Source organism: Centropristis striata, chromosome 11, assembly GCF_030273125.1.
Source record: "Centropristis striata isolate RG_2023a ecotype Rhode Island chromosome 11, C.striata_1.0, whole genome shotgun sequence".
NCBI lineage: Eukaryota > Metazoa > Chordata > Actinopteri > Perciformes > Serranidae > Centropristis > Centropristis striata.
This window is the reverse complement of record NC_081527.1, coordinates 22495545-22521971: the sequence shown is the minus strand read 5'-3', so window position 1 is coordinate 22521971 and position 26427 is coordinate 22495545. Positions and strand designations below refer to the sequence as shown.

Genomic DNA, 26427 nt, shown 5'->3' with positions numbered 1-26427 from the left:
ACTTGGTCCGTCGGGACAAAAAAAACTCAGTTTCCCAGAATCCTTTACGCAACGGCGTCACGCTCTCCCGCCCGTTGTGAAAATCTCCCGGCATGCTTTTCTTCAGGCCAAGAAGAAGAAGCGTCATGATGGAGTCCGCTGGTGGCTAAAGTGACAAAGCTTCTTCAGGGTGACTGAATAAAGTTTGAGGCGTTCATGTTTCTTCAGAGAGAATCTTACCGGAGGATTGTAGCCGGTTAATGACAGCTAGATAGCTAGCGTTAACTGTGATCTGCAGCGGAGACTGTCGGTGAGTGAACTAGCGGCGGCGCGCTGCGGAGCCCGGGCCGCCATTAGCTCCGGCTACCAAACACAACAACACCCCCGAACAGCGGCTCAAACACGACACACTGGCAACTCTTTATTTGATTTAAAATATCACATTTAACCAACTTAACAACAGTCAGAATATATCAGCGAGGACCAGTGGTGTGTTAACAGGCTGAGCTGCCGGCTAACTGTTAGCTACCAAGCTAACCATGTTAGCAACAGCATCCCGGAGTAAAAACACGCGTTGGGTTGAAAACAGTTCAGCTCTTTAAAAAGCCAACAAAGAGGCAGTAATGTTACAGGTTCAGTGTATGAATCAGAGAAACACAATCAGAGAAGACTGTCGGACATCTTTATATGTGAGTGTGTTAGCATTAGCTCCGTGTTAGCCACCTCGTGTTGCACACAGGCTGGTTGCTGTTGTCTCTGAGCTGGAAACTAACCTTCTGACTGTGTGTTAGAAAGATTCAGGAACTTGTAAATGCGTGTTTTTATGTTCTGTTACTTTACACTTTACTGCACTACATCTCAGAGGTAAATAGTTAACTTTACTGCGCTGCTGTAGTCTTGACAGTCTGTTAGTTACTTCCTTTTGAATGAAAACCTGCATCTCCAGATGTGTTGAAAGTTTGTGACAAACTGAAAGATGAAGTGTTTACTTTCTCCTCCTGCAGTTAAATAAACTCGTAAAACCCTCTTGGATCAGCTGGAAAAGTCATAATCACAAAGATGAAAACAACTGAGAGATGTGCTTCTCACAGGACAGCCATGGTACAAACATTATGAAGCATTACTGCAGAATAAACTAGATATACAGGAGTTACAAAGAGCACAGGTCCATTATTAGCTTCCCATTCATGTTCTTTATGTATTTTTAATCCAAACATTTACATTTTGGTCCAATATGTTTTATCGCTAAATGTTATTTTCCAACAAGTCCATCTGAAATCTTTACCCCATGTGACCTGACATGATTCTTATGATGGCATTGCTACATAAACATCCTTAACCAGTCTGTGTGTTAGGAGCGTGATTCAGTATGACACAGAAGCTAAATGATGTCCTGCTGTGGACACCACATCGGTTCAGATCAGAGACACAAAGTCACAATAAACACTGACAACTCCTAAAATGACTGTTTTTGTCAAAGGAGTCTGGTGCCTTTGAAGATCTGTGGACACAGATAAATGTGTTAGACACCTAAAAACATGAGCGTAGTAAGTAAACGCTATATTTAAAGTATTTTCTCCTTTTTACCTAGCTGTCAGACATCTTTTCTGATGGGAACTGAAGCTGTTATCTGTGATCTCTTCACAGCCACCAGACTCTGTTTTAGCTGACAGAATACAGGATGTTTGTCAGGTGATTGTGTTGTTGCTAATCGGTTTATTCTGATTTCAGTTCAGTCAGATTTTCTTTAGTCCATTTGTAATATTTTATGTTTTTTCCATGCTTGTTGATATTTGAACTAAACACAAAAGATGTATATATCTCTTAAATTCAAAGTTGTCAGCAACACCTGTCATGACTGGAGCAGGAACATGACACACTGAGATGTTTAAATAAAGTGTTGTGGATCAGAGTCACGGACTTCACCTTTTAAAGGTTTTGAATGCAGTTTTGTAGCAGAGCTTTTCACAGTGTGGTGTTAATATTTTACAGCTGTAAACATGGTTTGTACAAGTGTTGAAAGTTTGGAAAAATAATAAAAAAAACTGTTTGCAAGGTTCTGACGACGCTTGAAGTTGAATCCTTAAACATGTTTTATTTAGATTGAAACAGTCACTGATGTGAAGCAGAACTCGTAACATCTGGAACAAAATGAGCCGTTCATAGTTTCTGTGTCTCAGCTGACAGAACCAGAGCCTGATGTTTATTTAGACATTTACTCACCTGCACGTCATGAAGGAGACTTTCAGCAGTTTCAACAGTTTGGATGTGGTGATAAAGGCTCTGAGAGGCTGAACTTAGTTAGTGAGGATGAAACTGTTGAATGTCTGAGTTACATCACATTAAATAATCACCGTCTGCTGTCACAAATTCTCTCAGTAATATCCTGTATTAGGGCTGGGTGATATGGACCAAAAATCATATCCCGATATATTTAGGCTGAATGTCGATATACGATATATATCCTGATATTTTTATCAAAAGGGAGAGCAAAATATTCAGTCAGTCATATGACATGTCACAAGTACTTTTATTGAAACCGTTTATTTAAGTGAACATAAATACTGTAGAACAGATGTACCTTTTTTAAAGTCAAAGCTCAATAAAGTGCACATTTAATTAAAAATAGCCTATGAAATAAAATAGGCCAATCTTTTTCTGAAATGAATATATTTATATGAGAAAAGCATAACGAACATTACAAAAGAACTAAATATGACAAACCCTAGTAAGGGCAGCATTTATATACAGTCATAGAAAAAGTTATTAGACCATTGTTTTTCTTCAATTTTCTTGTTTAGATTTGTTTGGACAAATATAAGAATAGCTGATAAGAGTTTAATCCAAGAGCTGATATCTAGACATTTTCCATGGTTTTCTTGATAATGACTAAAAATCATAATCAAGAAAACCATGGAAAATGTCTAGATGTCAGATCTTAAATTAAACTCTTATCAGATATTTTTGTTATCATATTTGTCCAAACAACTGTACCTTTTAGTTGTACCAGGCATTAAAATGAACAAGACATTGAAAAAAAACAATGGTTTTATATCACATTTAAAAATAGATATATCTGTTATATCGATATATCGCCCAGCCCTATCCTGTATCGGACACAAAAGCTCAGTCTGATCGGATTATTGATTTTGGATGGTCATATTTGTGTTTAAGGGCTACACGGTGGTGTAGTGGTTAGCGCTCTCGCCTCACAAGAGGGTCGCCGGTTCGCCTCCTGATGTGTGGAGTTAGCATGTTCTCCCCGTGTCAGCGTGGGTTCTCCCAGGGTACTCCTCTCACAGTCCAAAAACATGCACTTAGGTGTGAATGAGAGTGTGATTGTTTGTCTCTATATGTCAGCCCCGCCTCTCGATCAATGTCAGCTGGGATCGGCTCCAGCCACCCGCGACCTGAGGATAAGCAATTAAGGATAATTAATGAATATTTGTGTTTAGATGGAAGGAACAGTGCTTCCCGTAATCAGCTGTGTTGTTAGTCACTCTGCCCTCTCTGCTGTTAATTAATATTCAGTCCAGCTTCTATATCTTCTATATCTTATTACTGATAAAATTTTAATAGAACTAAATAATGTTATTAATACAAACTTTACTCTTGCTCTTTCTTTTGTCATCCGTGGCTGCCGTCTGTCAGTAGTGGAAGAAGTATTCAGATTCCTAACTTCAGTAAAAGTGCTAATACCACAGTGTGAAATTACTCCACTACAGTAAAAACTGAAGTAGAAGTACAAGTATCGGCATCAAAATGTACTTAAAGTATCAAAAGTAAAAGTACTCATTCTGCAGAATGGAACCACTCAGATTATTTTATATTAGTTGTATTGATGCATTTATGTAAGCAGTGTTTTAATTTTGTAAAGGTATGGCTCATTGTTACTACTTAATATACTTTATTGGGGTTTAATTAAAAAAGTCTAATCACGTTAAAAGTGATCAAGTTATGTTAAATCTCGACCTGGAAAGTAGCTAAAGCTGTCCGCTAAATGTAGGAAATATTTGCCTCTAAATGTAGTGGAGTAGAAGTACAAAGTTACATAAATTGGAAATACTCAAGTACAACTTCATCAAAATTGTGCTTAAGTCCAGTACTTGAGTAAATGTACTTAGTTGAATGCACTTATTGTAAGTCGCTTTGGACAAAAGCGTCTGCTAAATGACATGTAATGTAATGTAATGTAGTTATATCCCATCACTGCTGTCTGTGTTGGTGTTATAGGATTATGAAATATGCCGATAGGCACTTGAAGCTTTTCTTGAGGTTTCACAATGTGTCCTAAAACACGTCAAAGTTTCATTCTGTACAGGCAGAGAGTGATCATGTTAATAAAGTTAATAAAAGTGATCAGTTAAATGTTAATTTTTGAATATAATGTAATTTAATTGGAACAAATAGAAATCAACTTTTAATTAAAAACTATTACCCATCAGTAGAACATATTTAATCTTGAAATAAAGTATTGTTGCATTATTTTTTGTGTGATAAACATTGTGACTAATAACCAGTGAAGTGGTTGTGTGGTCACAGTGATCTGTAAAGGTGTACACACTTAAAATCTCTTTATTCTACACGTGTCATTTAAAATAAAACATTTGCACTAACCAGATCCTGTTAAAAACATTAAATTCTATATTTTCACATTCATGTGCGAATCTTCTGAAGAATTAACCGTTTGTTGCTCTTTCAAAGGTCCAACTTGCATTAAAATCATGTTATGTCATCATATTAGTGGCATAAACTGTCATAATAATATCCTGTGTGTGTGAGAGAGAGTCAGATAATTACTGAGACATGAGACACTGAAGCTGAAAGCAGATGAATTGTTCAACATTTTCCACTGAATGTTAGTTTTTACATTTGTCCGTGTGTCAGAACGTTGAACATGAAACAGCGTCACTGAGCTGTTAGTTTCTAAAGTTCATCTCTGAAAGTTGTTCTGTGTGAAGTGGTTCAGCACAAAGCTTCACACAGCAGATTTTAAAGTGTTTTTTTTCTGAGGATTAAATTAACCGTTAGTGGAATAAAAATAATTAAAGTGAAGCAAATGTTCACCTTTTTTCTTTTTCTTTGACACTTTCTCTAATGGTGATATTCAGTCTGTGCTTTGTAAATCAGTGATGACTGATTTATGATCAACTGACAGGCCTTTAATATTTATCTGCTCATATACAGTGTGCCTGTAAGAATAAGGTTTATTATTATTATTCCTCAGTGCTTCACAGTGAAGAAAGTGAACATAATAAAATATTAAAAGCATTAAAGTGAAAGAAGAAATCTAGGTAATAAAAAGTGCAGCAGAGATCACATTGGTGTCAACCGCATTCATGTTATAAAGATTTATTTTATTCAATGAATTTAACGTGTAAAAGTATAATAAATCCAGCAGAGAGTTAAACGTGCAGATGTTTAACATCCAGCGAGCTGCTTCTCCCAGTCTGAAATGATCCACATATCAACCTGATTATAATTATTGATCAGTTCTGATTATTATTGATCAATTCAAATCTGCTGTGAATCTGTTCTCATGTTATTACTGAGAGCCGAAGTCCTGTTTGTGGCAGCTGCTTCATATTTTCTGACCTGTTTGGTGTCTCTGACTCTCTCTCTCCCCTGCTGCAGCTTTCCAGGTCACCATGGCGACGGACATCGGCTCGCCGCAGCGGTTCTTCCACATGCCGCGCTTCCAGCACCAGGCGCCGCGGCAGGTGTTCTACAAGCGTCCGGACTTCGCCCAGCAGCAGGCCATGCAGCAGCTGACCTTCGACGGCAAGCGCATGAGGAAAGCCGTCAACCGCAAAACCATCGACTACAACCCGTCAGTTATCCGACACCTGGAGGTACGCACGCCACGCACGCACGCCATGCCATGCTCCATACACACGCCACGATTCACACCTAATCAAATCATCAAATCAAACTTTATTTATATAGCGCTTTTCATACATAGAAATGTAACACAAAGTGCTTTACAAAAAATAAGGATAAAAACGGACAATAAAAATGACAAAACCCACCCCTCCCTCCCTCACATACGCATCTGTATGTACACACACATGCACATAGACACGCACGCACACAAGCACACACTCAGACTCACACACAGCACATATTGATTGACACGCAGCAGAGAGTTGACGCTTCTGTTTTTCTTGCCATCACATTGTCTGATGATGTCATCACTTTGAAGCAGATTTATTCACATCACCATATACACGTCTACATTCTGTTCCTAAATATCTCAACAACTAAAACTTGTAAACGGTTAAAATATTTAGTTCATGTTTCTACAGTTAGAAATCTTTTGGATCAAAATGTTTCCTTTTGTTTATTTAGTCAAACTTTATTTTAATTCATAGCTCAATGTCAATAATTATTATTTTTAGTATTTTAGTTTCAGTTGTACAGATTTTATTGATATGAATATTTAAAGACTTGATAATACATTTCAGAGGGTTGTTATTAGAGATCAAAGCTCCTTTTGTTATTATAATAATAATAAAAATAACAATGAAGACATTAAAGCAGCTATTGGTGTTTCTGGGATCAGATGATGAACAGACGTTTGTTTTTCAGAACCGTTTGTGGCAGCGAGACCATCGAGACTTCAGAGCCATCCAGCCTGACGCCGGCTGCTACAACGACGTGAGTCACAACTAACTGTGATGATTTATAAGTTTATGTGAATTATTCTCTTCTGTTGTTTATTAAGAGTTTCTGGTCTCAAGCGTTAGTTTCAAGTATTCAGTTCAGCATGATGTTAATTAGAGTGACAGGGAGGGGGCGGGGCTACATGCTGATTGACAGGTCCCTGTGAAGCTGTTTGCTTCAGCTTGAATTCTTTTCTTTTTTGAATCTGTTAATAAAAGGTGAAGCTGTGATTCAGGTAAAATGGTAAAATTCAGCAGGTAAAATGATCTCCGCTGCACATTTCCTGTTCGCTCTGACTGTAAACCTGTTTGTTTGTTTGTTTGTTTGTTTGTGTCAGCTGGTTCCTCCTATCGGGATGTTAAACAACCCGATGAACGCCGTCACCACAAAGTTTGTCCGAACCTCCACCAACAAAGTCAAGTGTCCCGTGTTCGTGATCAGGGTGAGACAGAAATATCTATCTTCACATTTACACATTATATTCCCTTTTATGGCAAAATAGATTAAAATGATTATTGTGTGATTTTCCTTTTCCCCCCAAATATTGCCTTTATCCTTCTCACTAGTATATATTTATATTTGATTTTGTGCTGGATTTAAAGGATTATACTGTTTGATATTTTATGCTCTATTTTGAAAGGTGCTGCAGAAATGAATCAGATTTAGTTATTGGAGACCTTGTTCACACTGATTAATGTAAATGTGTGTGTGTGTCCAGTGGACTCCTGAGGGACGCCGTCTGGTCACCGGGGCGTCCAGCGGAGAGTTCACGCTGTGGAACGGACTCACCTTCAACTTTGAGACCATTTTACAGGTAAATATCACCTGCACAGCTGACCTCTGACCCATGGCACACACACATTTTGTGTTAGAGCTTTTGTGTCTGTTTGTCGTCACACATTTTGTATCGAAGCGGATTTAAAAAACGTCTAAAGGAGAATCTTATTGTCTTATAAAATGTTTTAGAATCAAGAGGGGTTAATAAGTTACACAAACACTAGGTGTGTTTCCACTGAGTCGTTGTTGTAAAGAGAGTGTTTTGGCTCCGCCCATTAGTTAGTTCCCCTCTGCCTCTGTTTCCATACAGGTACTTTAGTAGCGGCTAACCACAACAGACCGACGTGGCAAGCACTGCGGCCAACTTAGCTACTTTGTCTCTATATTTAGACTATTCAGACCCTCTAAAGACTCTTTGTCTCTATATTTGGACTATTCAGACCCTCTAGAGACTCTTTGTCTCTATATTTAGACTATTCAGACCCTCTAGAGACTCTTTGTCTCTATATTTGGACTATTCAGACCCTCTAGAGACTCTTTGTCTCTATATTTGGACTATTCAGACCCTCTAGAGACTCTTTTGTCTCTATATTTAGACTATTCAGACCCTCTACAGACTCTTTGTCTCTATATTTAGACTATTCAGACCCTCTAGAGACTCTTTGTCTCTATATTTGGACTATTCAGACCCTCTAGAGACTCTATCTGTATTTTTACAAGCGGCCCAGTCCTCCCGTAGCAGTCTCTCCCAGCTGCAGTCAGAGCAGGAGATGTTAACCAGTGTCCAGTCTGCACCAGTCTGACAATGAATCACGCCTCAACCGTATCCAATCAGCATCGACTAGTCAGTAGCGGCTCAGAAAGTTCCAACCTGAGGCAGGTACTGTCTGAGCCGATAAGCGGTGAAGGTGGCAGATCCTCTCTAGATCCACACCCATATCTCATTAGAGGGAAAAGAACCTGATGACAACGTGCCTAATGTATGTCTCGGTGTCCACATGAGACTGACTGACGTCCTCTCTGTCCCTCTCTGTCCCCTGCAGGCCCACGACAGTCCCGTGCGTGCGATGACGTGGTCTCATAACGACATGTGGATGCTGACGGCGGACCACGGCGGCTACGTGAAGTACTGGCAGTCCAACATGAACAACGTAAAGATGTTCCAGGCTCACAAGGAGGCGATTAGAGAAGCCAGGTTTCTACCCAATCTCCCTTTCACTGTAGCTAGGCCCAGTGTCCTGCTCCACGCTGCGGCCGGGCACCGGCACCACACGCCACTGCTGCTGCTGCTGCTGTTGTTGTTGTTGTTGTGGTTGATTCATGACAGATGTGTGTGCTGTTGCAACACTGCAGTGATCTGTTGTTGATGTTGTTCCTCATGTGGCTGATGAGCCGTTTATCTCTGTCCTGTTGAATAAAGTCTCCCTCGTTTACTGACCTGGGCCGGCCCCCAATCAATCAATCAGTCATAATAAAGATTACAAGGCAGGGATCAATAATAAAGATTATAAGGCAGGGATCAATAATAAAGATTAAACATTCTGCACTCAGTCCAGCTGTTAGATGTTTAAATAAAGTTCTTCTTCTACTGTTAAAAGTTGCACAGAACCACTGGATCCTATATTTCCCATGATGCACCAGGACAGTGTCTCAGATGCCACAGCTCCAGTTTGTAACGTAGCTGACAGGAATTAGAAAGGATCTGGCGCCTGGTACCGATCAGGCAGACGGATCAGGTAGACTACTGTGGTAGCCTGGCCTGATGACATCACTGACATCATCAGGCCACAGTTGACATGCGTATAGTAGAAGTGGGCGTGCTCGGTGATCAGTCAGCTGATTGGCTGAGCAGAACGCCTGCACCGTGTGATGTCATCAGCTCCTGATGACATCACACATCAGGTGTTATTCTGAGAGAAACTCCGCCTCATCTGCTGCTCAGAGGGACAGGAAGTGATGCAGAGGTTTATATTACAGAAACATAGTATTATATATATATATATATATATATATATATATTTATTATAAAGAAATAACGAGGAGAGGAACCAGCTGGAAGAAGAAAAAATCCACAGTATAACAATAGTGGTTGGGGCTGCTCGGTGCGGTTGCCCCGTGGCCCTAACTACAGGAGGTGAAGCATAATCTGGATTCATTCTCATCAGAAAATCTCATCTCAACATTTTCCTGTTAATTCAGGAACAGTTTCAATCCAGATCTCTGTATCGTGTTTATGTGAAATCATTGTGATCTTAATGGTCTTTTATTCTGACAGTCTGTCAGGGCTGTTATTGTGACGGCTCTTTGTTTGTTTGAACTTTTCATGGGGGGACGAAGAGAGGGAACTTATTAGGGCCCAAGCACTAACAGTGCCAGGACCCTAATGAAATTGGTCCGTTTATTATAACGGCAAATGAATCGTGTTTTTGAGGGCATTATCATATTCCAAAACTCACCAAACTTGGAACTAAATTCAATCCCGTCGAAAATGTACATATTTTATTGGTGACCTACTAGCTCCCCCTAGAATTGAGCCCCTCACACAGGTTTGTCGTAGAGACACGAACATTGGTACATCCATGCATCATGGGAAGACGCACCAAAAAGTCTCAAGAAGCCATATCCAAAAATGAACAGGAAGTAGGCCATCTTGGATCGAAAATGGCGTTTTAGACGTTTTTCGCCTTTTCTACGCCGCATACTTTAACAAACTCCTCCTACAGATTTAATTCGATCAAATTCAGACTTGGTCAGTACCATTGAAAGGCCTTTGGGATCAAAAGGTATGAAAAGCTTTACTGACTGTCACAATATGTGGGCATGGCGGCAAATTATGGCGTTTTGGCATAAAACACTAGACTGTATAACCATACATTGTCCAATCTGTCTCAAACTTGTCATACATGATTAAGGTCCATCAGTGAACTCTTGCATAACAATATTTCATAAAGTTCTGCCCTTTTTTGATTAGCCATGGCCCCTTTTCCTAACTAATGAACTGTTTGTTGTAGAGACTTGTATGAGGTGTCACTGTACTTGGCAGAGAGTCCTTGATTACCTCGCCCCTTCAACGATCGGTGGACCTGGCGTGGCCGGCTCCCTGACGGCTCCACTCTGTTTGGGCCCGTTCATCGATGCTTGCAGCTTTAATAAAAAAACTAACCATTTAATTTGGGTTAATCACAGAAATGACTGTAAAGCTGCTATATAGGCCACATATATCTATCTCTATCTGTAGATATATCTGATAGATATAATCTGACCTCAGGATGTTAACGTGACTCACTGGTTTCAGACTGTTGGGGGGTGTCATGGGGCTGGGGGTCAAGGGTCACGGGGCCACCGACACATCAAGGCTCAAAAATAGTTTAACTATGTTACATCAGCGTTGGTGTCCCGCAGAGGTTTGGAGCGTTGGTTGTGCACGTCCTCAGAAATGAAGACGACCTGCCTGTGATGTTCAGTCTGCAGTAGAGGGAATCCATCGATATTTAGCCTGGCAAGATTATATCTGGGCAACACGGTGGTGTAGTGGTTAGCACTGTTGCCTCACAGCAAGAGGGTCGCCGTGGAGTTCATGTTCTCCCATGTCAGAGTGGGTTCTCTCCTGGTACTCCGGCTTCCTCCCACAGTCCAGAAACATGTACTGAGGTTTAATTGATGACTCTTTACTGCCCGTAGGAGTGATGAGAGCTTGATTGTCTGTATCTATTGCTGGGTGTACGCCAAAATATTCTCCCAGTCCCAGACTAAAAACTGAAAGTCTTTAGTAAATCTAGGATTTTTATTGGAGTCACGGCATGCTCCCGTCATCTCGATCGTTCAGTTTAAGGTAGTAATCTGCACTGTTTCATGTCAGTCTTTTTCTAGTCTTTAGGGTTTGTCACAGTAACGTAACACGATCAACAACCAATAGATGAGCGGATCAAAGGTCCCCGGTTCCAGACCGGGCAGTAAAATCACTTCGACAGGAAAAAAGTATCATCACAATAATGCTAGTAAGGTTCAGTCCTAAATAAAAAATATTGTTATGTCATATATTTAGATTTTTGGGTGCACTGTTTCTTAGTAAAGAGAACATTAAGGAGACCCAGTTAAAATGTATAAATAAATGTATACATAAATAAGTAATAAATAATCAATGATTAATGTATGATTAACTAAATTAAAGTTGATGGAGCTAATATAATTCAATTAAACAAATTAAAATTTAATGACAAATGATAATCATGAATTTATTTCTAAAAGTTCCTTTCCTTTATTGTTCCTTATATCTATTTTTACTGTAAAATAGTCAACTTTTTTCAGCTTTGTGAGGGGGCATTTTGGTTGATTTTTGTGTTTTTATGCTTTTCATATGGACCAGATTAAAACCAAACAGCCTGTAGCAGAGTTAACCTCTCAGCCTTTTATTCATATCAATAAAATAAACTCCGTAAACTCAATAAATCTAGAGAGAATTAACAGAAATAATAAATGTTTGTTTTTGAACTTTTCTTATTTTTGCTAAAATGTGAATAAAACAGATTCACCTACCAGCTGATTTTAAATCAACATTTTAATCTCAGGTTTAGTTATTCTTTTCCTGCTGGAATATTTCTGGCAGTTTTTAGGTTATTTATTTATTTATTTTTTAAATGCTCTCAAACCCATTGGCAGGTTTTGGGAGTTTAGAGGTTAAACATTAAAAATTATATAAAACTTAAGTGTGAAGTGAGTGCTGCTCCACTCACAGATATTGTATAATAATTAATATAATAATATATCTAACAGATGTTGTCATCTGTATCGTCCAGCAGGGGGAGACACAAACAAACAATCTTGACTTAATATTTCCACTTTTCATTTTCTTGAAACTAAATTTTGCCTCATGAAATAATTTGTTTGTACATTAAGAAAACATTTTGTTAATTAAGCTTCAGAGCTGAAATAACCACGTTTTATAGAAGATATTTCCACTGAATATTTTCTTTTTTTACCAGAGGAAGTTCATATTTATTGCAGGTATATAAAATGTGATATAACTCTTCCATTATGACTTTAATAGCTTTTTATTTGAAACTTTACATGACATTTTACACTTTACATTGACACTTTACTTTTTTTTTTTTTTTTTGGTAGAAAATCCGTAAAAATAAACTGAATTTTTCTGAATTAAGAAAAATGACCTTTAAAGAGATCAATAATAATAAATTTTATAATAATCATATTATTATTATTATAATTTGTTAATGAGAGAAAACAAAAGAAGAGCTGGAAAAGAAAGATGTAATAATTTTTTTGTTAAGATCCTGTAATTATTTATTATAAATATTATTAGAATATTGTGAAACGACAACTGATGTGGTGTTTGTTTGTTGTCAGTTTCTCTCCGACAGATAATAAGTTCGCCACATGTTCAGACGACGGCACCGTGAGGATCTGGGACTTCCTGCGCTGCCACGAGGAGCGCATCCTTCGAGGTAAACACCACTTATTATAGGAAGTTATAAGATTTAAATAAATAATCACTAAGAGCTGTTGATGGTTTCTTAAAGTTTAATAACAGTGAATTATTAACATTTATTCTCAACTTAAAGAAAATATTTCCACATTTCATCATGTATACGGATTAAAATGAAAACGTTTTAACTTTATTCTGACAATCTATTAGAGAAATGATGTTTATATAATATGTATCATTATATAAATAAAATATCTGCCTGTTTGAGCTGCAGCTTGAGCAACAATTTGGACATTAAAGTGTGCTAATAATCTGTATTAAGTTATATTAATATAAGTGATTTATAACTAAAAATTTATTTTTTAAAAACTCAGAAATTTAAGTGGAAAAAGGCTAGAAATAAAAGTCATAAATAAAAACTGTGTGTGTGTAGGTCACGGAGCGGATGTGAAGTGTGTGGACTGGCACCCGACCAAAGGCCTGGTGGTGTCGGGCAGCAAGGACAGCCAGCAGCCCATCAAGTTCTGGGACCCCAAGACTGGTCAGAGCCTGGCCACGCTGTAAGTCCTGCAGCCAGACCTTGACCCCTGAACCATGATCCTTTATCCTGATCCCCAATCCCTGGTTTAGACCCTGTTCCTGATCCTTGACCCTGATTCCTGATCCCTGACCCGCATCCCTGAACCTTTATCCTGACCCCGATTCCTGATCCCCAACCCCAATCCCTGACCTTTACCCTGATCCCCCATCACTGATTCCCAAAGCCTGATCCTGATCCTGATCCCCGATCCCTGATCCTGACCCCCAATCCCAGCTCCTTAATCCTTGACCCCTGATCCTCAACCCCTGGTTTAGACCCTGATCCTGATCCCTGATCACTGATTCATGACCCCCGATCCTTGATCCCGATCCCTGATGCAGATCCCCGATCCCGATCCTGATCCCTGACCTCTGATCCCCGATCCCTGATCCTTGACCTTTGATTCTTGACCCTGATCCCTGATCCTGACCCCTGATTCCCAATCCCTGATCGCCAATCCCTGGCCTAGCCCCTTATCTTGACCCCTGATCCCTAACCTCTGACCCTCTATCCGCTGTCCGTTACTAACCGCCCTCTCTCTGCTCAGCCACGCCCACAAGAACACGGTGATGGAGGTGAAGTGGAACCTGAACGGGAACTGGCTGCTGACGGCGTCCCGGGACCACCTGTGCAAACTGTTCGACATCAGGAACCTGAAGGAGGAGCTGCAGGTGTTCAGAGGGCACAAGAAGGAGGCCACAGGTGGGCCGGGCGCACGCACACACGCACACACGCACACACACACGCTGCTCATGCTTTATTTGTTTTGGTTTGTTTTTATTTATTACTTTTTTTTTTTCTAGCCTTTGTTCCGCTTCAATTTCTAACTTTTTAAAAATGTATTTCTGTTTTGGTTCTGACTGTGTTTCTATTGTTTCTGACTGTTTGTGGCTGTTTGTTGTTCTGCCCGTCTCCAGCTGTGGCCTGGCATCCCGTCCATGAAGGTCTGTTTGCCAGTGGAGGCTCTGACGGCTCTCTGCTCTTCTGGCACACCGGGTAATTAAATTATTATTATTTTAGCTCACGATGAACCTTTACTGGTGTGAGTGTGTGGCTCTGACCGTGTGTCTGTGTGTCTGTGTGTGTGTCAGGGTGGAGAAGGAGGTGGGGGGGATGGAGATGGCTCATGAGGGGATGATCTGGAGTCTGGCCTGGCACCCGCTGGGTCACATCCTCTGCTCTGGCTCCAACGACCACACCAGGTACCGCTATTTATTTATATTAAAAATCGATATATAAACAGATGTATATACACAGAAGCACATCAGTGTCTGACTGGCTGTGAAACAGTCGGAGCAGCTTTGTGTCTGAACTTTTCTCTGTGCTGTTTTTCCATTTCAGTAAGTTCTGGACAAGGAATCGACCGGGTGACAAGATGAGAGACCGTTACAACCTGAACCTGCTGCCGGGGATGTCAGAGGACGGCATGGAGTACGGTGAGCGGCAGGAGGACGAGTCCAGACCTGCTACAGGTCCTGATCAGAGCTGAGGGTGACTCTGTTTCTCTCTGTGTTTTAGATGACGTGGACCTGAACAGCGTGGCGTCCATCCCCGGCATGGGGATCCCCGAGCAGCTGAAGGCCGCCATGGAGCAGGAGCAGAGCAGTGAGTAACACCCTGGAAACTGCAGGGAACAAAAAGTCAAAAGATGATTTTTTTTTTCTGGTCGTTTCTCAAAAAATCAGTCAGAAAACATTAAGAGAAAACAAGTGAAAATGTATTTCTCAGCATTTTAAATCAGGGCAATGTTTATGTCTCATATGACCTATTTTATGTTTTTGGACAATTTAAAAATGAAAATGAAAGATAACCTCCTCAAAGACAAACAGTCTCTGCCTCATGTGTCTGACGTAGGAAAATTCTTCTGTAAAAATATCAAACTAATTTTTGTTTTTAATTTCCAATAATTATGTCTTAATTTAAGAAGAATTATTCTTTCTTCATCAGCAAAATCTGAGGAGTGAATCTAAAAAAAAGTTCGGACTCATGGTATTCGCTTATTATTTTCCTGCCATTTGTCCAAGTCCCTAATAGTTGATGGAGTCCCTCAGGGACCAGCACTAGGTCCTCTGATGTTTACTCTCTACTGTCCGTATGCTAATGAAACCGCCTCGTATATAACCAAAGATCTCCTCGTACCTCCTGTCTGAAACCTTTCTAGATGTTTGAATACAGCTGTAAATGTTTCATGTTTTTAAAGGTTCTCAGGTGTCACTGTATTGTAACTACGGTAACTGTTGTCTTCAGGTAAAGAGGCCGCTCCTGATGTGGAAATGTCGATCCCTGGTCTGGACTGGGGCATGGACGAGGTCATGGGTAAAGACGCCAAGAAGGTCCCGCAGAAGAAAGTTCCGTACGCCAAACCAATCCCGGCACAGTTCCAACAGGTAAACACCTGAAGATCACCTGGACTTTTATCATGAAGCTGTAAAGTGTCCTGCTGAAGCTTTAATGTGGTCCATGCTGCAGAAACAGTATAAATGTTGACGGTGAACTTGTCCTCGCCTCTTCAGGCCTGGGCGGAGAATAAAGTACCCATGATGCCGCCCGGTGGAGATTTGTCCAAAGACCGGAAGGTTGAGCAGAAAGTGGACGGGAAGAAGAAAACTCAGGCGGAGATTGAGCAGGAGATGGCAGCTCTGCAGTACACCAACCCCATGCTGCTGGAGGTGAACCTCTTTACTGCTGACCGCTTCCTTATTACTAACACCCCCCCCCCCCCAAAAAAAACAACAACAAAAAACCCAACAACAACCATACCCCCCCCCAACAACCGATATTTCGATACCATTTTTTCCCTCCCGATACCGATTCCGATACTTGTGCTGCGGATATCGAGTACCGATCCGATACCAATATGTTATAAAAAAAAATATCATACTACACCTGCATGACTGTGATATGATTATCATTGTGGTAAGGCCCGGCTAAGGTTAAACCCTTTGTAAAACATGAATAATACAGCGGTTCGGATCAATCTGGGGGGGGGGGACATATCCCCTCCATCCCTAGTGCCATCTGCGCGCATGCTGGTGGGAGATTCCAGTGTGAAATATTGCCACACCGCCAACGTGATTGTGCTACGTAGCTTAGCTCCAAGCCTCGTGTCAACCTGCTCTGACACCCGTGTGTCTGTTGTGTCTGTGTTACAAAATCTATTCCTCCTCGTCCCTCTAAAACAGCAGGCTGCATGTTGCAACAATTTCCCATACGGAATCGGAATAACTCTAAAAATAACTCCTTCCAACAACCACCCTCCTCATCCATGCTAACACACAGTAAAACTTCAGTGTCTCATGAAACCATCAGTTGAAGACTGAGACAGAGTTTATTCTCAATACTGATTTTAAACTTCTTTGTTTTGTTGCTGCAGCAAATGAAGATGGACCGGATGAACCAGATGAACACAGACGGCAACATGGGGCCCCCACAGGGGCAGGGCCCTATGCCTCCCTTCCCTGGCTCTGGAGGCCCCGGAGGTCCTGGGGGCCCAGTGCCTCCGGGCCAGCAGGGCTTTCCCCCAAACATGCCTCCTCAGCCGATGCCTAACAACATGGGGCCTCCAATGGGGCCCGGAGGCATGCAGCCTCCTTTCATGCCCCCTGGACAGATGGGGCCACCATCGGGACCCCAACCCCACCAGGGCCCTCCTCAGGGCATGATGGGACCACCAGACATGTCAGGACCCCAAGGTATGCAGAGACACCCCGGCCCGCCCAGAAATATGGGCCCCCAAGGGCCGCACGGCATGGGACCCAGAGGAATGCAGGGGCCCCATGGTGGGATGATGGGCCCCCCTCCTCGAGGGATGGGTCCAAGGGATCCACAGGGGCCTCCACCTCAGGGGGGCATGATGCCACCTCAGGGGAACATGATGGGCCCACAGGGTGGGATGATGGGGCCCCCACCCAGGACACACGGCAATGTGCCAAACAACTATGGGATGGGCAACATGCAGGGGCCCCCGGGAGGGATGCACGGGCCTCCAGGAAATATGCAGGGGCCCCCAGGTAACATGCAAGGACCCCATGGAAACATGCAGGGCCCCCATGGAAACATGCAGGGGCCCCCAGGCAACATGCAAGGACCACATGGAAACATGCAGGGGCCCCCAGGCAACATGCAAGGACCACATGGAAACATACAAGGGCCTCCAGGTAACATGCCAGGAGCCCATGGAAACATGCAGGGGCCCCCTTACATGCAGCACCAGGTGAGTGATCAGTTCCAGCAGTGATTTGTTCTGGTTTTACTGGAGCACGGTATGATTCTGATGTGGTCTTTCCAGGGTCAGAACTCGGGGCCCATGATGCACGGGATGGGGCAGCAGGGGCCCAACAGCAAAGGTAAGACCCACCACAGTGAAGTTTGAGTCTTATTTAAAGGATATTCAGTTAGTTTCAGTTGATTGTTTGGTCCCTGGTCCTGATAACCACTGTGGACTCCTCTCAGACCCTCGGGGGCCGCCGCCCAGCCACCACATGGGCCCTCCTGACAGGCAGGGTCCCGGAGGATCAGACCAGGGCTCAGGTCCTTACTGGGGGGACAACCAGCAGGGTCGCCGTGGACCGCAGGACTTTGATGGTAGCCAGGACTTTCATGGCAGAGCAGAGGAGGGCTGGAGACCAGGACCTGGACCTGGATACCAGGGGGGAGGGGGACACAGGGGGGGAGGTCATCGAGGAGGAGCAGCAGGAGGAGGAGGGGGCAACGGAGGAAACTGGGGCCCCGATGATCGGTTCACTGGAGGAGAGTTCAGAGGACGGAGAGATGACAGGTAAGACACTTTCCTCCTCAGTCTGATAAACTGGAACCAGCAGACAGATTTGATCTGGACTGGTCTGAGCTGGACTAAACCGGACTTTCTGCGTGTTTCAGGTTCAGAGGAGGAGGCCCCGGCCGGCCCGGAGCTCGAGGTTATGCTGACGAGTACGGAGGCCAGGAGGAGGGCTTCGATGGCCAGGAGGAGATGGGTCGAGGCTGGGACAATGGCGGCAGAGGGAGGCCGCCTCGAGGAGGAGGTCCGCCCCGAGGAGGTGAGCCGCCAGTGTGCTAACAATCCTCCGAGTCACAGAGAGGTTAAAGCTCAGACAACATCAGACAACATGTGAATGGGTGGATGAGCGCAGTCTGTAGTGTAAAGCGCTTTGAGTGGTCAAAGGTCACTTTGACCTCCATAAATGATTTTTTTTTGGCTGTAATCTCTAAGAGTCTCTCTCTTCCCGTCTGTAGGTCACGATGGTTACCGGGACAGCCAGCAGATGCACGACGGCTCGTCCCCGGTCGGACGCGAGCGCTCATCTTCGCTGCAGGGGATGGACATGGCGTCACTTCCTCCCCGGAAGCGTCCGTGGCAGGACGGACCAGGAACCGGAGACCCCCGGGAGCGCGAGTCCCCCGGAGCTGATGGAGGTGAGACACATTAATTTACTTCACTACAGCGCCACCAACAGGACCAAATATCAGTCCATCTGACCCTCTGATGCTCTGCAGGTCGCCCCCCACCCAGAGAGGACGGCGGTTACGGGCCATCTGGTCGAGGTGGACGTGGCGGCTGGGGTCCTGCAGGACCTGGACCAGGCCCCAGGAGAGGAGGACCAGCACCCAGAGGACCACCGAGGGGGGGTGTCCGGGGCCGGTAGTCCCGTCCCCTCTGGTCCCCCCACAGACCTGAGACCAAGTCCAGATCCTGAGACGAACTTTTGGTCACGTGACACATTCAGATCTCTGCTGCTGTGAAGGACGCTGGCTTCTGATTGGTCAGCCCCGCGTGAATCACCTGCGCCGACAGGTGGACGGACAGGAAGCGTCTCACTGAAGCACAGATAATTTTAATGTAAAATATTGTAGAGAATCATCAGCTGTCTCTTTTATTTCAGAGTCACTTCGTCTTGTTGCTTTTTTGTAAAAGATTTCTATGTTTTTGTGTTTTCACTGAGGTGGACAATAAAGATTCACTCTTCAAATCCTCTTCTTGACGGGGGCAGGGCCTTAATACAACTCAGGGTGGAAAATGGTTCAATTATAAAGTTACTTTGATAAAGTTCATTAACTTCTGTTGTTTTTAAAAGCTTCTAGAAGAGTTTATTTGATTCAGTTCACTTTAGTTTCACGTTAGATTTACCTTCCACGTCTTCAAATATCAAAGTTTTATTATTTACTCTGAAAACTGAACTGTTTGGGACAATCAGCTGATCCAGTTATTTAACTGCAGTGTTCAGACAGTAAACATGCTGAATGTTGATTACAAACCTGTCACTTATTTTTTTTTTTACTTTAAATTTTGTTTTTCCACTTCAGGAGGTCTCAAGGAAAATGATAATACATGAGTGTACAGAGGTCACAGTTGATACATTAAAGACATGTTTAGATTTTTATTTACAGTATTAAAGAATCTCTTCACTCACACAAAAACATTAAAAGTACACCAGAGAAAATAAAAGTTTCACAGTTCAAACATATTAAACTTTATTTGGTCCTCTGAACAGTAGCAATATGTCCACCCCGCAGGTCAGGGATTAGGGTCCGTCCTGCAGGTCAGAGTTCGGGATTAGGGTCCGTTCTGCAAATCAGAATTCAGGGATTAGTGTCCGTGCTGCACGTCAGGGTTCAGGGTTTAACAATCGATAATCAGCTCGCTGATCAGGCTGCAGAGGAATGTACCGACAGAGGTCCCTGTGGGGCCCTCAGCGGCCCCTGACCCCCGTGTCACCCCGCAGTGGGTCAGTGAGGTCTGCCCGGTGTGGGACGCCCGGGCACCGGTCAGATCGGCATGGTTTTCCCGGTGACGGTCCTCTTTAAGGCGGACGCCGCCATCCCCCCCATGAAGCGGATCCCGGCGCTGCCCCCGGGCAGCAGCGACACTACGGACCCGACGATGACGGCGACCTGCAGCGCGGCTCCCAGCGCCGTCAACACGGTGCTGTGGAGGCTGAGCGCCGCGTATAGAGTCCCGCCCAGTGCGCAGAGGTAGAGCAAGGCTCCGGGGGAGGTGGGCAGGCCAGCGGCCAGCCGGCTGGGGCCGCGCAGAACCGCCGCCGCCGCGATGGCGAACAGCGACCCAAGTGACCATAGCAGGGCGAACTTGCGGGCGTAGAGCAGCAGCAGCGGGGCGTAGAGCGCCGACAGTCCGAAGCACAGCGCCGAGAACGACACGCAGACCCCGCAGGCCACCAGCCGCTGCCGGCGGCTCATGCCCGGCAGGCAGGGGTCCGGCTCGGCCGACCACGGCCAGGAAAACCCGCTGCTCCCGCTGGAGTTTGAGCCGGACGGACTGCCGCTGCGGCTCCCGGACCACGGGCTCGACCACCGCCCGAACCAGCTCCCCGTCACCGGGTCCTGGTTGTCCATGTCTACCGTGGTGCTGGAGCTGGACTGGGAGATGGTCCGGGCCCCGCCGCCCTTGGACTGGGCCAGGTACTCCTGCAGCTGTCTGTTTAGTTCCGCCATGACGGAGGAGCTAACAGGCTAACTGTTAGCAGGCGGACCTCTTCTTCTTCGGCTGTTTCTGCTTCTGCACTTCCGGTTTTTTAATTTTTCATACTAAGTTCTAACAGAATAAAATAAATCTGATGGTTCAACAATAAAAGCACAGAGAAACATCAGAGATAAAATAAATTGTGACTAATAGATACAATAATTTCAAACAAATCCAATTTTATACTAAATACATTTTTTCATTACAATTAATAAAATATAAAAATAATATGCACAGATAAATATATAAATGGTTTTGTGGAACAGTAATAACTGATACCTCTGTCCACAGGAGTTTATTAATTATTATATCTGGTCCTTGAGGAGCTACTGCTTCATCATTTTATAGCAAATATTTTTTATTGTTTAGCAGACAGATGTGACAGGACTTAAAATACAAATTAAATTGATTAAAAAAATAAAAGTAATAAATTAAAATAGAAAGAAAATATAGGAAAATAAGAAAAAAGATCTTTGTTATACAATAGTTTAATGTATTTTAACAGAAATTATGTTTAATTTCTTCAATAATATGAATAATCATAATAATTATAATAGTGCAGTAATCAGAGGAACATGTGTTAGAAAAATTGCATGAGGAAACCTTGAAAATTGATAATCTGTCACCAACAGAAAAAACCTCACCATTTTTCTGCGCATTCTTTGATGGGGAAATGAAGAGCTGGAGACGTCCAACTTTCTCAGTTTAACAAAAGTTTTATTACAATACGTCAAAAAATGTGCACTTTACAGAGATCTCCGGGTTCAAAATTAACTCATGTCCCTGAATACAAACAGACGTGTTTTCAGTTCGTGAAGTCTGAACCACGACTCCCTCCCTGGAACCCATTAAAATAACCTTACAATTATTTACAAAACATGCTGGTTGATTTCTTCCAGGAAGTCCCGCCTTCTTGATCGCTGATTCGCCAGTTTTAATGCATACAACGGCACGTCATGCCACCTGGTTGCTTCCTGCCGAAACCAGGCCTTGCCCTGATCTACTAACAAACTTGTTAGCACAAACATTTTTCCTTGTTATGACTTACAGACATTTTCACACGGGATTTTCATTTGGCCTTCAGACACACATACACACACAGCAAAAACTATGCATCAATATATCTGGATGTCATTCTTTGTGAGTTATAGAATCTTAATCAGTTTAAGCAAATGGAAAATATGTAATTAAAGTAATCATAGTTTTCTACATCAATATTAACACACAAACACAATCAATGTATCAAATCATATTGTCTGACTTAATATAAATGCATAGAGATATTTATTACAGTCAAGGTTTGACCTTTGATAGTGACCTGCGTCAGAACAGAGAACAGAGACAGAGAACAGAGAAATAAAGCATAAAATCACATACCAATATAGAAAATAATCAATTATTTTAACAATTGATGTGTGATAATTAACATGTGAAGAGTTTAAATATTTAAAATAAATAAATACAAAATATTTAATATGTTTCAGAGTTTGTCGTTTGATCTTTTACTGGTGAAAGGTCACATGACTTCAGTTTTCAGCTGTTGGACTAAAATTAACCCTCAGAGAGACACACACACACACTACCTTCTACGGTCTCAGAGAGAGTGTGTCAGAGCTGAGATCAGAGGAAGAAACATCAAAACTACAGAGAAATAAAACAGGTAACGCACACTGAGGAGTTTCTGTTTCTAACTGAAATGATCTGAGAGATAAAAACTGTTTGACTGTTGAGAAAAGAAGCTTCATGCTACACTAACAGTTTCCCTCTGCTGCCCGTCTTTGTGCTAAGCTAGGTTAACAGTTTCCCTCTGCTGCCAGTCTTTGTGCTAAGCTAGGCTAACAGTTTCCCTCTGCTGCCAGTCTTTGTGCTAAGCTAGGCTAACAGTTTCCCTCTGCTGCCAGTCTTTGTGCTAAGCTAGGCTAACAGTTTCCCTCTGCTCCCAGTCTTTGTGCTAAGCTAGGATAACAGTTTCCCTCTGCTGCCAGTCTTTGTGCTAAGCTAGGATAACAGTTTCCCTCTGCTGCCAGTCTTTGTGCTAAGCTAGGCTAACAGTTTCCCTCTGCTGCCAGTCTTTGTGCTAAGCTAGGATAACAGTTTCCCTCTGCTGCCAGTCTTTGTGCTAAGCTAGGATAACAGTTTCCCTATGCTGCCAGTCTTTGTGCTAAGCTAGGCTAACAGTTTCCCTCTGCTGCCAGTCTTTGTGCTAAGCTAGGCTAACAATTTCCCTCTGCTGCCAGTCTTTGTGCTAAGCTAGGCTAACAGTTTCCCTCTGCTCCCAGTCTTTGTGCTAAGCTAGGCTAACAGTTTCTTCTCGTGTGTTTGACAGGTCGTGGTCATGTCGGTGTCTCAGATCACGCCAACTCTGTTCCTGAGCGGCGCCGACGCCCTGAATGCGGCGCTGGTGTCTCGGAAGGGAATCACGCTGATCGTGAACGCCACGCTGAGCCACGCCTCCCCGGCCTTCCCAGGCGTGGAGTGTGTGCGCGTCCCGGTGTCCGACCTGCCGAGCGCTCGCCTCGGAGACCACTTTGACCGAGTGGCTGAGCGCATCCACGGGAACCGTGACGGCGGCACGCTGGTGCATTGTGCTGTGGGGATGAGCCGCTCGCCGGCGCTGGTGATGGCGTACCTGATGCGATACCGTGGCGTGACGCTCTGCCAGGCGCACCGCTGGGTGCAGGACCGCCGGCCCTTCGTGCGGCTGAATGCGGGCTTCTGGGAGCAGCTGCTGCAGTATGAGCGCCGGCTCTATGGCAAGAACACCGTCAGAGTGGCCGCTGCCCAGGAGCCGCTGACACAGAGGGAGCCGCCACCACCACTGCCGAGCAGGCTGACGCTGGTTCCCAGGTCGCCTCTGATGACCCGCACCTCGATGATGTCACGACCGCCGGCAATGACGCCGGCCAACAGGAGAAGAAGAGGAACCAAAATTGGTGGCGTCTGAGCGCCGACAGGCCCCGCCCCCTTCCTATATTACCCACAATTCAGCCAGACAGGATGTGAGGTCAGCGAGGCGGCTCCAGATCAGTCGTTATTATAAATGTATTATTTTCACCTGAAGGTTCCAATGATTTCCTACAAAAACTGACAGTATAGAAGTCTATGAAAAAATTATCTCATAATGTTTGTTTGATGAGTAACACAGCAGAAACCTAAAGCCACGCCCCCTCTGTATGACATCAGTTCTGTCTGTGCTGTGATTGGCTCATAAACATTGACTTAGTTTTTGTAGGATATCATCTGAACCGTTGATTCAGTCCGACCAATCATCTGCCAAGGGGGGTGGGACTAACCAGCAGAATGGTGAGAGACTTGTTTTCATGTTTTTATTTGTTTCCTTTGTTTTGTGAAACTTCAGATTCTGGGTCCAAACTGTTTCCTGTTGTTCTCAGGCTGTGGATCTTCTGGGACCTGAACCCATCAGGGACTCTTCAGGTCCTGAAGGACTTTAAACTCGTTCAGAGTTTTCTTCTTCTTTTTCAGGTTTTAAACTAACTGATGATCAGGGGCCTCATGTATCAAAGAGTGCGTAGCTTTCATACTGAAAGATGGCGTACTCCCAAAACTAGAAAAGTACGTACGCAAATTCACCTCCACATGTATCAAACTGTGCTTACGCCAGGTTCAGCGCACCTTTCCGTGATACATCCCAATCAGCGTGGAACTGAGCGCACATGCACTAGCCACCAACCACGCCCCGGTTCCTCCCACAAATGATATGCAGATGACATGCAAATGACTGTAAATCGCCTGCATGCCCGCTGATTATCGACAAAACAATGGCAAATCAACTTACTGCCACCGCGCGTGGTGGACGTGGTGATCTCCGAGGTGGAGGAAGGAAAAATTAGCTTTTTGTTGCCTCAGGTCTGGGATGAGCAATAAGGTGTCACTGTGGCTGTTAACGCAGCCGGATCAGAGACCCGCACCATGGCAGAAGTGTCCCTCAACACACGCTCCTTCAAAACTCCACCATTGTTTAACTTAGTTTAAGCCGTTAGAGCTGCCAGTGTGTAATGTGTGACAAAATCATTTTTACGCATCGGTTTATATTATTAACTTGTTGTCCCAATTAAACATCACATATGGGATAAAATATGCACAACACCTGACTTATTCTAAAATGATTTCCCACGCACGTTTTTTCTCCGGGGAGAGGGATCTGTGGTCATGGATCACTGTGCAACTGCAGCGTTAACATCTCCATGTTAAACCAAAGGGGAAACAGTCGGCACTTAATTGACACAGTAATTAAGGCAGGTTAACTGTGCAAAAATGTATGCATCCAATATCAAAATCACAAGTACTATTGATCCCCGGAGGGAATTTCTGTATATATAAAAATAGTGGAAATAGCAGAATATATAGACTTAAGAAAATGTACAATCTTAACATCAAAACATATAGACTTCAACATACTATCATTGCACAAGTAAGCAGCAGGTGAAGTCTAAATTATGATAATAGATGAAAAAAACGATCTATCCCCTCATATTTATTATTATTGATGGTGGAAAACGGCCTTTTTCCTCCATTGTCAGAGAGCTATAAACTATAAAAATAATTGTGTGTAACTAGAGTTTAGATATGAAACACGTTTTAAATGGAGCATAAAAGACAGTAGTTTCTGCCAAACGAAAGATTGCGGTGCCACCGCACATTCTCACAGCACCTCGAAAGGTTGCGGAGTTCACTTTTCATACATGTGGCGTGTGTTTGAAAAACAGCATAAGCAGTGTTTTTGTGCGTACGCAGCGTTGATACATGAGGCCCCAGGTTTCTCTGTTGGAACACACTGATTATATTTATATTAATAATTCTGAGACCGTGGAGTCATTTCTCACTGTTTTCTGAGGATTCATTAAAAAAAGTTGCATCTTTACTTCTAATAATCGGTATCTTTCCAGTCAGAGCTGCAACAGAACTGAAGATTACTGTGTTTCAGTGTTTGTTATATTTATATTCCGCACGGTTGGATGGATAATGGATGTTTTGTTTTGGTCGTTCTCCTGCCGGCCACTGGGGGGCGCCTTTCAGCAGACTGAACTTATAAACAATCAAACACGTTTTTCTCTTCTTATTGTTTCATCTCTGGTTCTGACGACATTATAATTATTGTGATCGTTTCATCTGACAGCTTTTGTAAACATGATGTTTCTGTTGTTAATAAAACTTGAACACAAAGTGTTTAATATATATATATATAGCATGTACATTTATCATCATATTGATATTATTAATATATATGTAATATATGTTTATATTCTGCACAAACCGTCAATATATGTTGATATTATGATGTAAATATAAAAAAAATGTTTGTTTAAATTAAATAAGAAACATTCACATATACATTAAATGTCATAAACATAATTATCTGCAACATATAACACCATACAAAACTCTCTTTAATATAAACATATTTATTGTTATTCATGTATAAATGTTCTGGACCTGTTTATATGTTGATAAATCAAGAGGAAATTTTTCTCTGATTGTAATAATTTA

General features: G+C 43.0%; 3 protein-coding genes across 4 annotated transcripts; 2 read left to right on the top strand and 1 right to left on the bottom strand.

Annotated features, from left to right (window-relative positions):
• Window positions 1-116: 116 nt before the first annotated feature.
• Window positions 117-19408, top strand: wdr33 (WD repeat domain 33). Its single transcript, XM_059344602.1, has 21 exons — window positions 117-289; window positions 5614-5831; window positions 6568-6636; window positions 6980-7084; window positions 7361-7456; window positions 8463-8614; window positions 12784-12881; window positions 13296-13422; window positions 13990-14144; window positions 14360-14438; window positions 14534-14644; window positions 14784-14878; window positions 14961-15047; window positions 15690-15829; window positions 15956-16111; window positions 16816-17655; window positions 17731-17788; window positions 17895-18219; window positions 18321-18478; window positions 18675-18854; window positions 18936-19408. The coding sequence occupies exons 2-21, from the start codon at window positions 5628-5630 to the stop codon at window positions 19082-19084; spliced, it is 3384 nt and encodes a 1127-aa protein (XP_059200585.1). The 5' UTR covers window positions 117-289; window positions 5614-5627; the 3' UTR covers window positions 19085-19408.
• A 384-nt stretch (window positions 19409-19792) lies between these two features.
• On the bottom strand, window positions 19793-21071 carry sft2d3 (SFT2 domain containing 3). Of its 2 annotated transcripts, none has more exons than XM_059344605.1 (2): window positions 20106-21071; window positions 19793-20004 (listed from the first exon to the last, which is right to left on the bottom strand). In XM_059344605.1, exon 1 carries the CDS (start codon window positions 20889-20891, stop codon window positions 20205-20207), a length of 687 nt encoding a protein of 228 aa, XP_059200588.1. In that variant the 5' UTR covers window positions 20892-21071; the 3' UTR covers window positions 19793-20004; window positions 20106-20204. The 2 variants fall into 2 exon arrangements, with proteins under 2 accessions (XP_059200588.1, XP_059200589.1); XM_059344606.1 differs by having other exon boundaries at window positions 20110-21071.
• A 563-nt stretch (window positions 21072-21634) lies between these two features.
• si:ch1073-184j22.2 (dual specificity protein phosphatase 18) lies at window positions 21635-26121 on the top strand. Its single transcript, XM_059344607.1, has 2 exons — window positions 21635-22579; window positions 23246-26121. Exon 2 carries the CDS (start codon window positions 23255-23257, stop codon window positions 23861-23863), a length of 609 nt encoding a protein of 202 aa, XP_059200590.1. The 5' UTR covers window positions 21635-22579; window positions 23246-23254; the 3' UTR covers window positions 23864-26121.
• Window positions 26122-26427: the final 306 nt, after the last annotated feature.